At 49.8% G+C, this 11,554-nt stretch overlaps 1 protein-coding gene across 1 annotated transcript; it reads left to right on the forward strand.

The window, feature by feature from the left end:
• The first annotated feature begins 213 nt into the window (after nt 1-213).
• LOC146355531 (vomeronasal type-2 receptor 26-like) lies at nt 214-6,435 on the forward strand. The gene is made up of 2 exons (XM_084829929.1): nt 214-226; nt 5,507-6,435. Exons 1-2 carry the CDS (start codon nt 223-225, stop codon nt 6,433-6,435), a joined length of 933 nt encoding a protein of 310 aa, XP_084686055.1. The 5' UTR covers nt 214-222.
• Nucleotides 6,436-11,554: the final 5,119 nt, after the last annotated feature.

An 11,554-nucleotide genomic window follows, 5' to 3' on the forward strand; every position in this document is an offset into this window, starting at 1 on the left:
GGTATTTCCCAACAAGTCCACTGCTGGAGTGAATGTTGGAAGTATAGAGAGACAGGCCTCCTCACAGATCAAGTTCACCATTGATCAGAATGCCATTATGTGGCCCAGAAGGTTTAACCAGGTAGGAAAAACCACTCATTTCCTTTTTTTGTTTAATATCTAGCAATCCTAGCCAGGTCTACTCACAGGTATGTCTCACAGAGTTTCCTGTCCCATTACTTTATGCATTGAAAGGGTAGAGTGCACATGTGGGGAACCTCTTTCAGCCCAAGAGCCAAATTCAGTTTCAGAGAAGCTCTTGGGGGCCATATTCCTGTGGTGGATGAGGCTGAAGGTGTCAGAGTGGGGGCAAAATACAGAACATACCAGCATATTGTAGATAGAAATGCTTCCTGCCTATCGCTAACCCTCAGGAGAGGCACTCCAACCTCTTAGAAAAAGGAAAAACTGTACAAGGGACAGAAGACCATGACATGATCATTGATTGGGAGGAAACTGAGGTGGGGCCAAGAAAAGAGTGTGTGGCTATCTTGGGAACCCTCGATGGCCAGACTGGAACCTCAGGAGGGCTGGATTTGGCATCTAGGCCTTAGGTTCCCCACCCTGCTATTATGTGATTTTTAAGGAACCCTCAAAGGCTTTCTATGGTGATTGCTTTTCACTTCCATGATGAAAATGCTCACATCCACCTCAATGCAGGCATAAGGTTCTCAAAGAATGTGTCCAAAGCTCCATCAAAGGAGGGAGATGGTAGAGAGAGAGAGAAAGTTCTAGAGGGTGTGGTGGAGATTTTCACTTTCATCTTGAATGTAGGTTTATTGATAAGTTACCTTTCTTTTAGCCTCACTGGTTTTTAGGGGTGGACGAAAGTCGCTTACCTGTCGTCGAAGGCCGTTCGCGGTGGGGGGGAGCGCTTCGCTGCTCCCCCCGCGAAGTTCAGGCCGGGGGGAGGAGGCTTCCCGCCTCGCCCGGCCGAAATTCAGGCCGGGGAGGAGGCTTCCCGCCTCGCCCGGCCGAAATTCAGGCCGGGGAGGAGGCGCGTCGCCTCGCCCGGCCGCGAAAGTAAACAACAACAACAAAAAACGCCCCCTGATAGGCTACGTGACGATTCACGTAGCCTATCACGGCTAGATCTGCAAAGTCAGCCGTGATAGGCTACGTGAATCGTCACGTAGCCTATCCTGGGTGACTTTAAAAAAAAAAAAAAGCGCGTACGCGAATGGCGGCCCCCATAGGGAGCCGCCATTCGCGTTCCTTATTTAGTGGCTGTCGTCTACGTAAATGTTTACATAGAATACGGCGAAAATAAGGGCAACGCAAATAGCGTTGCCCTTATTTTCGCCGTAGTCTACGTAAACATTTACGTAGACGACAGCCACCAAATAAGGAACGGGAATGGCGGCTCCCTATGGGGGCCGCCATTATCCGTACACTCTTTTTTTTTTTTTTTTAAGTCACCCGGGATAGGCTACGTGACGATTCACGTAGCCTATCACAGCTGACTTGGCAAATCTAGCCGTGATAGGCTACGTGAATCGTCACGTAGCCTATCAGGGGACGTGTTGTTTTTTTTTTCTTTCATTGCAATGGCGGGGGCGGCAGCCGGTCGAAAGACCGGCTGCCGCTCCCGCCCCGCTCGAACACCGGACGAACCGCCAGCTGGACCCGCCGCCGGGAGGGACATTCAGGGAAGGTAAGTCCCGTCCCGGGGGGGGGGCGGGGGGCGGGGCGGGTGGAGGATTTCTCACCGAAACTTGTTCGGGGGGCCGAACGCGTTGGCGCTCGGCCCCCCGAAGTTTCGGGGAGAAATTCTCCGCCATCCCTACTGGTTTTCCTGATGGGAAATTAGTGTCCCTGTGAATTGGCAAGCCCTCCCCCGCTTGGCTGCTTTGTTGGAGTGACCATGATAAACTCGCAAAAATCTGAATGGGCTCACTGGGCCAAAAAGCCTGGGGACCACTGACCTAGATGAAACTGAAGGCTTACGAACCCTGGACAAAAGTGGAATCAGCTCCTCATGAATGTAGACATGACTCTGGGACCCAATCCTGCTGAAACCTAACTCATTCTGGGACCTTGTGAGCATTATGTCTTCCACTGGGACATAAGTCCCTGACTTATAACAGGGTCATATTATTTGTCCATTTAGCTAATTATTGTCTACTCTGTCTGGCAGTGATGCTCCAAGATCTCAGGTGAAGATCTTTCACAGGACCTGCTACCTGATCCTTTTGACTGGAGATGCTGGAGATAGAATCTGTAACCTTCTGCATGCAAAGCATGTGCTGTAGCCCTGAGAGAAAGTTTATCCCTAAGATCTCTTCCATCCGTCTTCCCCTTGCCATGTGGGAGGATGGGATTATGCCCACTTCCATTTTCTGAATCTAATCACTTAATCAACCTACTCGTGGGAAGAGAATGGGGCATAACTTGTGCCCTCCTTATTTGATAGGCATTATCTGAAGATGGTCCAATGTGTTTTGATTAGTGGTCTTCCTGGGGAGTCAAAGGGTCTTCATGTGTCTTAGCTCTGGTAAAATGTTGGGAGCAACCTCCTCAAAAATATTATTTCAATATATTTTGAAAGATAGAATGGAAGTACTATTAACGAAGTGGGCTTAAATGGCATACCAGAAAAGTGGCATATATTCACCCTTTTGGTAAACTGCTGCCAGTAACATGGTAGATAAAGTGTTGCTGTCAAGCACCAGCTTGATGATTGTATTTGTGATGTAGCTTTGCTCCACCACAAATACAATCCTCAAAAAAAGGGATAGGAGTCATTGGGTGGTAAAATCAGGTTTGGGACTTCAGGTGCCCCATTAGGCCTTCCCAATTCTATAATTAATTTCCAATTATCAATAAAGCCTCCTTTCTAAAATATTTTTGCTTGATGCACCTTCTATTTATGGTTAGACAGTGCCTTTTTCTAGATGTACTGGAAGTTGTCAGCCTGGATATGTCAAGGAGATTAAGGAAGGCGAGCAGGTCTGCTGCTATGATTGTGTCCCATGTCCTGAAGGAACGATCTCCACTAAGGAAGGTGGGTGAGTCCCTTGAGGAAAGTGCTGCCCTTGAGGAATAGGGCAAAGACCCACTCATACATATAGATGCCAAAGTGACAATCAACTAATTAGGTAGAATGGGAAATTCAGTTCACTATTCCATTTCTGCTTAAAGCTCTGTATATCATATTTATTCACTTTCAATAACATGACCACTGTCTGCTTTATATGTGAATGGGAGAAAGCTATATTGGAAGGCAGTAGTGTAGTTCGGCCCCACTAGGATGAGGCAGGTAGGGATCATGTAGGATTTCTAGGGATGGTGGAGAATTTCTCCCCGAAACTTCGGGGGGCCGAGTGCCAACGTGTTCGGCCCCCCGAACAAGTTTCGGGGAGAAATTCTCTGCCCCCCCACCCCCCGCACCCCCCCCGGGACGGGACTTACCTTTGCCGAATGTCCCTCCCAGCGGCGGGTCCAGCCGGCGGTTCGGCGGGTGTTGGTGCGGGGCGGGAGCGGCAGCCGGTCTTTTGACCAGCTGCAGCCGCCGCCATTCCAATAAAAGAAAAAAAAACAAAAACGCGCCCATGATAGGCTACGTGATGATTAACGTAGCCTATCATGGCTAGATTTGCAAAGTCAGCCGTGATAGGCTACGTCAATCGTCACGTAGCCTATCACGGGTGACTTAAAAAAAAAAAAAGCGCGTACGGATAATGGCGGCCCCCATAGGGAGCCACCATTCGCGTTCCTTATTTGGTCGCTGTAGTCTACGTAAATCTTTACATAGACTACAGCGAAACTTCGGGGGGCCGAGTGCCAATGCATTCGGCCCCCCGAAATCGGTGTTGAAATTCTCCGCCCCCCCCGCCCCCCCCAGGATGGGACTTACCTTTGACGAATGTTCCTCCCGGCGGCAGGTCGGCGGCGGTTCGGCGGGTCTTCGTCAGGGGCGGGGGCAGCAGCCGGTCTTTTGACCGGCTGCCGCCGCCATTACAAGGAAAGTAAAAAAAAAAAAAAAATGTGATAGGCTACGTAACGATTAACATAGCCTATCACGGCTAGATCTCCAAAGTCAGCCGTGATAGGCTATGTTAATCGTTACGTAGCCTATCACGGGTGACTTTGAAAAAAACAAAAAAAAAGCACGTACACAAGTGGTGGCGCCCATATTTGCGTTGCCCTTATTTTCGCCGTAGTCTATGTAAATCTTTACGTAGACTACAGGAACCAAATAAGGAACGCAAATGGTGGCGCCCTATGGGGGCCGCCATTTGCGTATGCGCTTTTTTTTTCTTCAAAGTCACCTGTGATAGGCTACGTGATGATTAACGAAGCCTATCATGGCTGACTTTGGAAATCTAGCCGTGATAGGCTACGTAAATCATTATGTAGCCTATCATGGGGGTGGTTTTTTGTTTTACTTTTTTTCGAGGCCAGGTAGATGGGGTGCTTCTACCTGGCCTGAATTTCGCCGGTGAGGGAAGGGGTGCCTCCCCCCCGGCCTGAATTTCGGCCGGGCGAGGCAGGGCGCCTCCCCCCTTCGCCTGAACTTTGGGGGGAGAACCGAAGCACCTCCCCCCCACCGCGAAGCAAGCTTCGAGAACAGGTAAGGGACTTTCATCCATCCCTAGTTTTTTTAGCTTGCCGTGATAGGCAATGCAAATACTTACGTAGCCTATCACGGCCTCCTCAGTGACACAAATGGTGTCCCTTCATTAGCCGTGATAGGCTACGTAATTATTTACATAGCCTATCACAGCTATGATGAGGAAGCGAATGGCGGCCGCATGTAAGTGCTCCATTTTGCGCGCCTTTCATGGTGTGGGGGCTTCATTCTGTCACGGATTTCGGGGGGCTGAGTGCACTGGCATTCGGCCTCACCAAGATCTGTGGCGGAATTCTCTGACATCCTAGTTGTAAGAGAAAGCAGCTGGTGGCTTGCTATTTCCAATTTACTTCATTCTTTGTGGATAAAGATATTTGGATGCACCTTGACTTGGACTCCAGAGTGATCAGAGTGATGCAAGCTTAGCAATTGCTTGTCCTGTTGCTTTGGAATCTTTTCAGCTTGTGAATCTCAAGGATGTGGACAGGGTGTCTGGAGCAATGAGGACCACCAGCTGTGTACTTGACCCTTATCCATCTTCGCTGATTACATTGGCCAAGGACTGATGCCATGGCTAAAGGAAGTGCTTAATGCCTCTTTGTGGGAGGGGGTTGTTCCTTCTTCTATTTAGTTTTTAAATTAGTAACGATGACATTTTTGGCATGCACACAGATGGAATGCAGTCTCTGTGAATGTGTTCCAGAGCAGAGAAAAGCTCTTATTTACTATCAGCTTCCATGGGATAATTGCTTTTCTCTGTTTTGGGGACAGGGTGGGACCTGCAGAAACAGCAGGCAGGGTGGATGAGGAACACCAGTGGGCCAGAGGTGCCACATACCTGTTTTAGGGAATGCAATACATTACTGGCTATGACTGGTGGAAAGACATTTACACTAATGCTACTGCTGGTCTCATTTTTTTCAGATGCAGACCATTGCAACAAGTGTCCAGATGATCAGCATCCAAAGAAGAACCGAGATCAATGTGTTCCTAAGCTTATTGATTTCCTCTCCTATGAAGAACCTTTGGGTATCACCTTAGCTCTCTGTGCCCTATTCTTCTCGCTAACCACTGGTGTAATTTTAGGAATCTTCATTAAATACCAAGGAACTCCAGTAGTCAAAGCCAACAACCGTGACCTCACCTACATGCTCCTCGTCTCCCTCATGCTTTCCTTCTTGTCCTCCTTTCTATTCATCGGTCGGCCCATGAGGGTGACCTGCTTTCTCCAGCAAACCACCTTCAGCATCATCTTCTCAGTTGCTGTCTCTTGTTTGTTGGCAAAAACAATCACAGTGGTCGTGGCATTTCTAGCCACAAAACCAGGGAGCAGGATGAGGAAATGGCTGGGGAAGAGTTTGGCAAACTCCATTGTAATTTCTTGCTCCAGTTTTCAAGTGGGCATCTGCATTCTCTGGCTGGGAATCTCTCCTCCATTTCCAGACTCCGACATGCATTCCCAGCCTGGGCAGATCATCCTGCAATGTAACGAAGGGTTTGTTGTCATGTTTTATAGTGCTCTTGGCTACATGGGCTTCCTGTCTGCCATCTGCTTCACGGCGGCTTTCCTAGCCAGGAAGCTGCCTGGGGCATTCAACGAAGCCAAGCTGATCACCTTCAGCATGTTGGTGTTTTGCAGTGTGTGGGTGTCCTTTGTGCCAGCCTACCTGAGCACCAAAGGGAAATACATGGTAGCTGTGCAGGTCTTCTCTATCTTGACCTCCAGTTTGGGGCTATTGGGTTGCATCTTCATTCCCAAATGCTACATCATTATCCTGAGGCCAGACCTGAATAACAAAGAACATCTGATGATCAAACCATAAGACTGCAATGGATTTTAGTACAAATTATGTACACCATGGTGGCAATAATGCCTTGAGAGTGAGCTCCTTTGTGTGCTAGTCTAACACATCTCTTTTCCCACCAAATCCTTCACACAAGAAACTAGTTGATAATGATAACTGCTTGATGATGCTGGAACAGCCACAGCTTATTTTTAAAGAAGAGATTTACAACCTCACTTCATTGCAACCTTAATCTTACGGAGAATCATGCTAATATTAGTTAGGCTTCCATTTCAATTTGGTTCAGATTCCACTTCATACCTCTTGGATCTGGAGCCATCTTTCCTCAGAAAATCAGAAACTTCATATGACCCATAGACTGTAATGGGGACATCAACAAATGACTATAACTTTTATTTTTTTACAGAAAATGATTAAATGTGGAAATATTGTTTCCTCTTCAGTGTGGACAAAGAATGCCACATATCTTACATTTAGGTGTGGGGGTTTTGTGCAAGAGGAATATTTAACATATGCAGGGGCTAAAAAAATTTGCTTCCACTCCTGTTTTGTATCAATGTGTATTAAAATCTAGGCGTGGGTGGATCACTTACCTGGTTCCATTCCGGGGCATCCACTGGGAGGGGTGGTGATCCATCCCTCCCCCTGGAATCCTCCCCAGCTGGCTCCACTCCACAGCAAAGCCACGGAGCCGCTGTCCGGGCCCGTCTGCAGCCACACTTCCATCTGCTGCCGGGATGCGGATGCCATTTGCGTCCCTGTGTTAGCCGTGATAGGCTACATAAATATTTATGTAGCCTATCACAGCAAAGAACAGGGGCACAAATGGTGTCTTCTATGCCATTGGCATCCCTGCTCTTTTTGTGAAAGGCTACCTAAATATTTACGTAGCCTATTGCGGCTAATGCCGGGACGCAAATGGTGTCCGCAGACAGGGCAGTGGACGGCTGCGGATGGACCAGACCGGCCAACGACCTGGTAGGGTCCATCTGGGGAAAATTCTGCAGGGTGGCGGGGGGGTAGTCCATTCCACCACCGACTCCAGGGGTCCAGATTCTTTGGAGTCCGTGGCAGATTTCTCCGCCATCCCTAATAAAATCTTAGAGGTTCCTGTGGTAAAACCACCCCACGGTTTTATTTCTTTCAACTCTCTGCTTATGGTTTAATAGCTTCTCCATATATCTGAGGTTGCATGGAGAGTGAGTGAGAGTGTAAGGGACTGTATGTTTGGTTGAGTGCCTGGTGCCGAGTGATTGGTCAGAGAGAATGTTGGATGGGAGGGGGTGAAGGAATGTTGGTTAAAGGGGACAGTTGAAAATATAGGTGGTTCAGATAGCAATCCCCCTCTTGAGGGACCTCAAGCTGGGACAAGAGAGAAGGGGTGACACTACAGTGCCCATAGGTGAATAATCTGAAAGGAGAGGAGATGGGGGGGTGTTAGTGAAAGGGGGAGTGGAGATTTTAATACTAGCAGGGGAGGGATTCACTTCCACTTCTGGTGTTTTTTGGTCAATGGGAATGAAAACAGCATACATCTTAGAGGTAAAGGTAAAGGTGAAGGTGACCCCAACCAGTCATGTCCGACTTTAGGGTGCAGTGCTCATCCCTGTTTCTAAGCCGAAGAGCCAGCGGTGCCCGAAGACGCTTCCATGGTCATGTGGCCGGCATGACTGAACACCGAGGTGCACGGAACGCTGTTACCTTTCCCGTTGAGGTGGTACCCATTTATCTACTTGCAATTTTTTGCTTTCGAACTTCTAGGTTGGCAGAAGCTGGGACTGAAGACGGGAGCTCACTCCGTCATGCAGCACTCAGGTCTCGAACTGCTGACCTGCCGACCTTCCATCTTAGGGGTACCCCAAGATAAAGAACTTGCAAAATTCAGTTAGGCACAGGGTTTGGGGAGATATGGTTAATTTAAAACACTTTGAGGCTTTCCTTTTTGTTTCCTACTTAGTTGACATCTACATCCCTCTCAACATCTGTGAATGGAAGGAAAAAGGAGAACCCTGGAAAAGTTATTCCCTGGTTGGAAGCTAGAGATGTAGGGGTGCAGGAAAGCCACTTACCTGGTCTCGCAGCTTGCTTCGCGGTGGCGGGGAGGCGCTTCGCTGCTCCCCCCGAAGTTCAGGCCAGGGGGGGAGGCTTCCCTCCTCGCCCGGCCGAAATTCAGGCCGGGGAGGAGGCACCTCGCCTCGCCCGGCCGTGAAATAAAAATTAAAAAAAAAAACGCCCCTGTGATAGGCTATGTGATGATTAACGTAGCCTATCATGCCTAGATCTGCAAAGTCAGCTGTGATAGGCTACGTTAATCGTCACGTAGCCTATCTCGGGGGCGTGTTTTTATTTTTTACTTTTATTCGAATGGCGGCGGCAGCCGGTCGAAAGACCGGCTGCCGCCTCTGCCCCTGTTGAAGACCTGCCGAACCGCCGCCGGGACCCGCCGCCTGGAGGGACATTCGGGAAAGGTAAGTCCCATCCCGGTGGGGGGCGGGGGGGAGAATTTCTCCCCGAAACTACTTCAGGGGGCCGAATACGTTGGTACTCGGCCCCCCAAAGTTTCGGGGAGAAATTCTCCCCCATCCCTATGAGATGTCAATCACAAAACTATACCCACTCCTCTTATATGGAGAGTTTGGAGAGTTGCTACAATTTCAAAGAGACAGACAGCCTGGGTCTGTCAGAGTTCTATGTAGGGGTGGACGAAAGTCACTTACCTGTCGTCGAAGGCCATTCGCGGCGGGGGGGAGGCGCTTCGTTGCTCCCCCCGCGAAGTTCAGGCCGGGGGGGAGGCTTCCCGCCTCGCCCGGCCGAAATTCAGGCCGGGGAGGAGGCGCCTCGCCTCGCCCAGCCGCGAACGCGAAAGTAAAAAAAAACAAAAAAAACGCCCCCTGATAGGCTATGTGATGATTCACGTAGCCTGTCACGGCTAGATATGCAAAGTCAGCCGTGATAGGCTACGTCAATCGTCATGTAGCCTATCACGGGTGACTTTAAAAAAAAAAAAAAAGCGCGTACGCGAATGGCGGCCCCCATAGGGAGCCGCCATTCGCGTTCCTTATTTAGTCGCTGTAGTCTACGTAAATGTTTACGTAGACTACGGCGAAAATAAGGGCAACGCAAATAGCATTGCCCTTATTTTCGCCGTAGTCTACGTAAACATTTACGTAGACTACAGCGACCAAATAAGGAACACGAATGGCGGCTCCCTATGGGGGCCGCCATTATCCGTATACTCTTTTCTTTCTTTTTTTTTAAAGTCACCCGTGATAGGCTACGTGACGATTCATGTAGCCTATCACGGCTGACTTTGCAAATCTAGCCGTGATAGGCTACGTGAATCGTCATATAGCCTATCAGGGGGCATTTTTTTTTCTTTCATTGCAATGGCGGCGGCGGCAGCCGGTCAAAAGACCGGCTGCCGCTCCCGCCTCGCTCGAACACCCGCCGAACTGCCGGCCGGACCAGCCACCGGGAGGAACTTTCGGTGAAGGTAAGTCCCGTCCCGGGGGGGGGGTGCGGGGTGCGGGGGGGGGGTGCGGAGGATTTCTCCCCGAAACTTGTTCGTGGGGCCGAACACGTTGGCGCTCGGCCCCCCGAAGTTTCGGGGAGAAATTCTCCACCATCCCTAGTTCTCTGTAGGGATGGCAGAGAATTCCGTCATGGACTCCAATGAGGACGGATTCTTTAGAATCTAAAGAATCCGCTCCCCCCCCCCGGAGTCTGTGGCGGAACAGAACAGTTACCCCCACCTCTCCACGGAATCCTCTTTAGCCAGATCGTCCAGCTCTGGATTTCCAGCCATATGGCCACCATGCCGTATCGCTGGCTGAAGGGACTGACTGCAATCACAAATGGCGCCCAAGATGATGGGCTATGCAAACATTCACGTGAATGAAAAGCAAGGATGCAAATGGTGTCCAGGACACCATTTGCGGCTGTAAAGGCGTTAGTTTAAGCTAAATGCAGCGATTTACAGCTGCATTTACCTTAAACTAAGGCCTTTGTGGCCGTAAATGGTGTCCTGGATGCCATTATCATCCTCACTCAAGTCCCCTTCAGCCAGCAATACGGCATGGCAGCCATATCGCTGGGGCTTTGGAGCTGGCCTGCAGCTCCATGGAATCGCCACGGAGCGGAGCTGGCTGATGAGGATTCCAGGGGAAGGAAGAGATAGCCTCCCGCCTGCGGGCGGATTCCCCATGGACCGGAAGGTAGGGAATTTGCCCATCCCTAGTTCTCTGAATCCTCCAGAGCTCCCCCAACATTTCAGGATGGGCCCAGTTTCATTTGGGATGCCTCAGAGGATGCCTGCTTTGCCTTGGAAGAGCCCCAGATAACCCCCAAGCTGCCTGCATTGGCTTGGGATTCATTCAAATCAAATTCACACCCCTAATATTAATTGACATTTTTTTTTCTGCAACTCATGCTAGGTATGTACAAAAGTCACTTACCTGTAACAAAATTTGATTGCAGGGGGGGGATTCACTCCGTCCCTCCCCCCAAAATTCTGGCTGGGGGGGAGGCGCTCCATCCCTCCCCCCAAAAAATTCTGGCCAGGGGGGAGGCGCTCCATCCCTCCCCCCCAAAATTCTGGCCGGAGGGGGAGGCGCTCTGTCCCTCCACCCCCGAATCCTGGCCGACTGGGCCGCAATTAGCGGCGGCCATAGCTGCCACCGTTTGCACCCCTGCAGTCAGCCATGATAGGCTACGTAAATGTTTACGTAGCCTATCACAGCTGAGTAAAACAAAACAAAAACAAACCGCGCGTACACAAATGGCGGTGCCCATGGGCACCGCCATTTTCGTTCCTTATTTTGGCACGTCTAGTCTATGTAAACATTTATGTAGACTATGGCAAAAATAAGGGGAACGCAAATAGCGTAGATAATAAGGCCCATGGCCTGGGCTCCACCATTTGCATACGCGTGGGTTTTTTTTTTTTTTACTCAGCCGAGATAGGCTATGTAAACATTTATGTAGCCTATCATGGTATTTTTTAAAAATCTAGCCATGATAGGCTACGTAAATCTTTACGTAGCCTATCACTTTTTTTTTTTTTTTACTGGAAATGGCGGCAGCGGCAGCCAGTCGGAAGACCGGCCACCGCAGCCGCAGCCTCTGAACCGCCGCCGGA

This window comes from Heloderma suspectum, chromosome 2 (genome assembly GCF_057233095.1).
Source record: "Heloderma suspectum isolate Gila_16-S chromosome 2, 16-S_ref, whole genome shotgun sequence".
Taxonomy (NCBI): Eukaryota; Metazoa; Chordata; class Lepidosauria; order Squamata; family Helodermatidae; genus Heloderma; species Heloderma suspectum.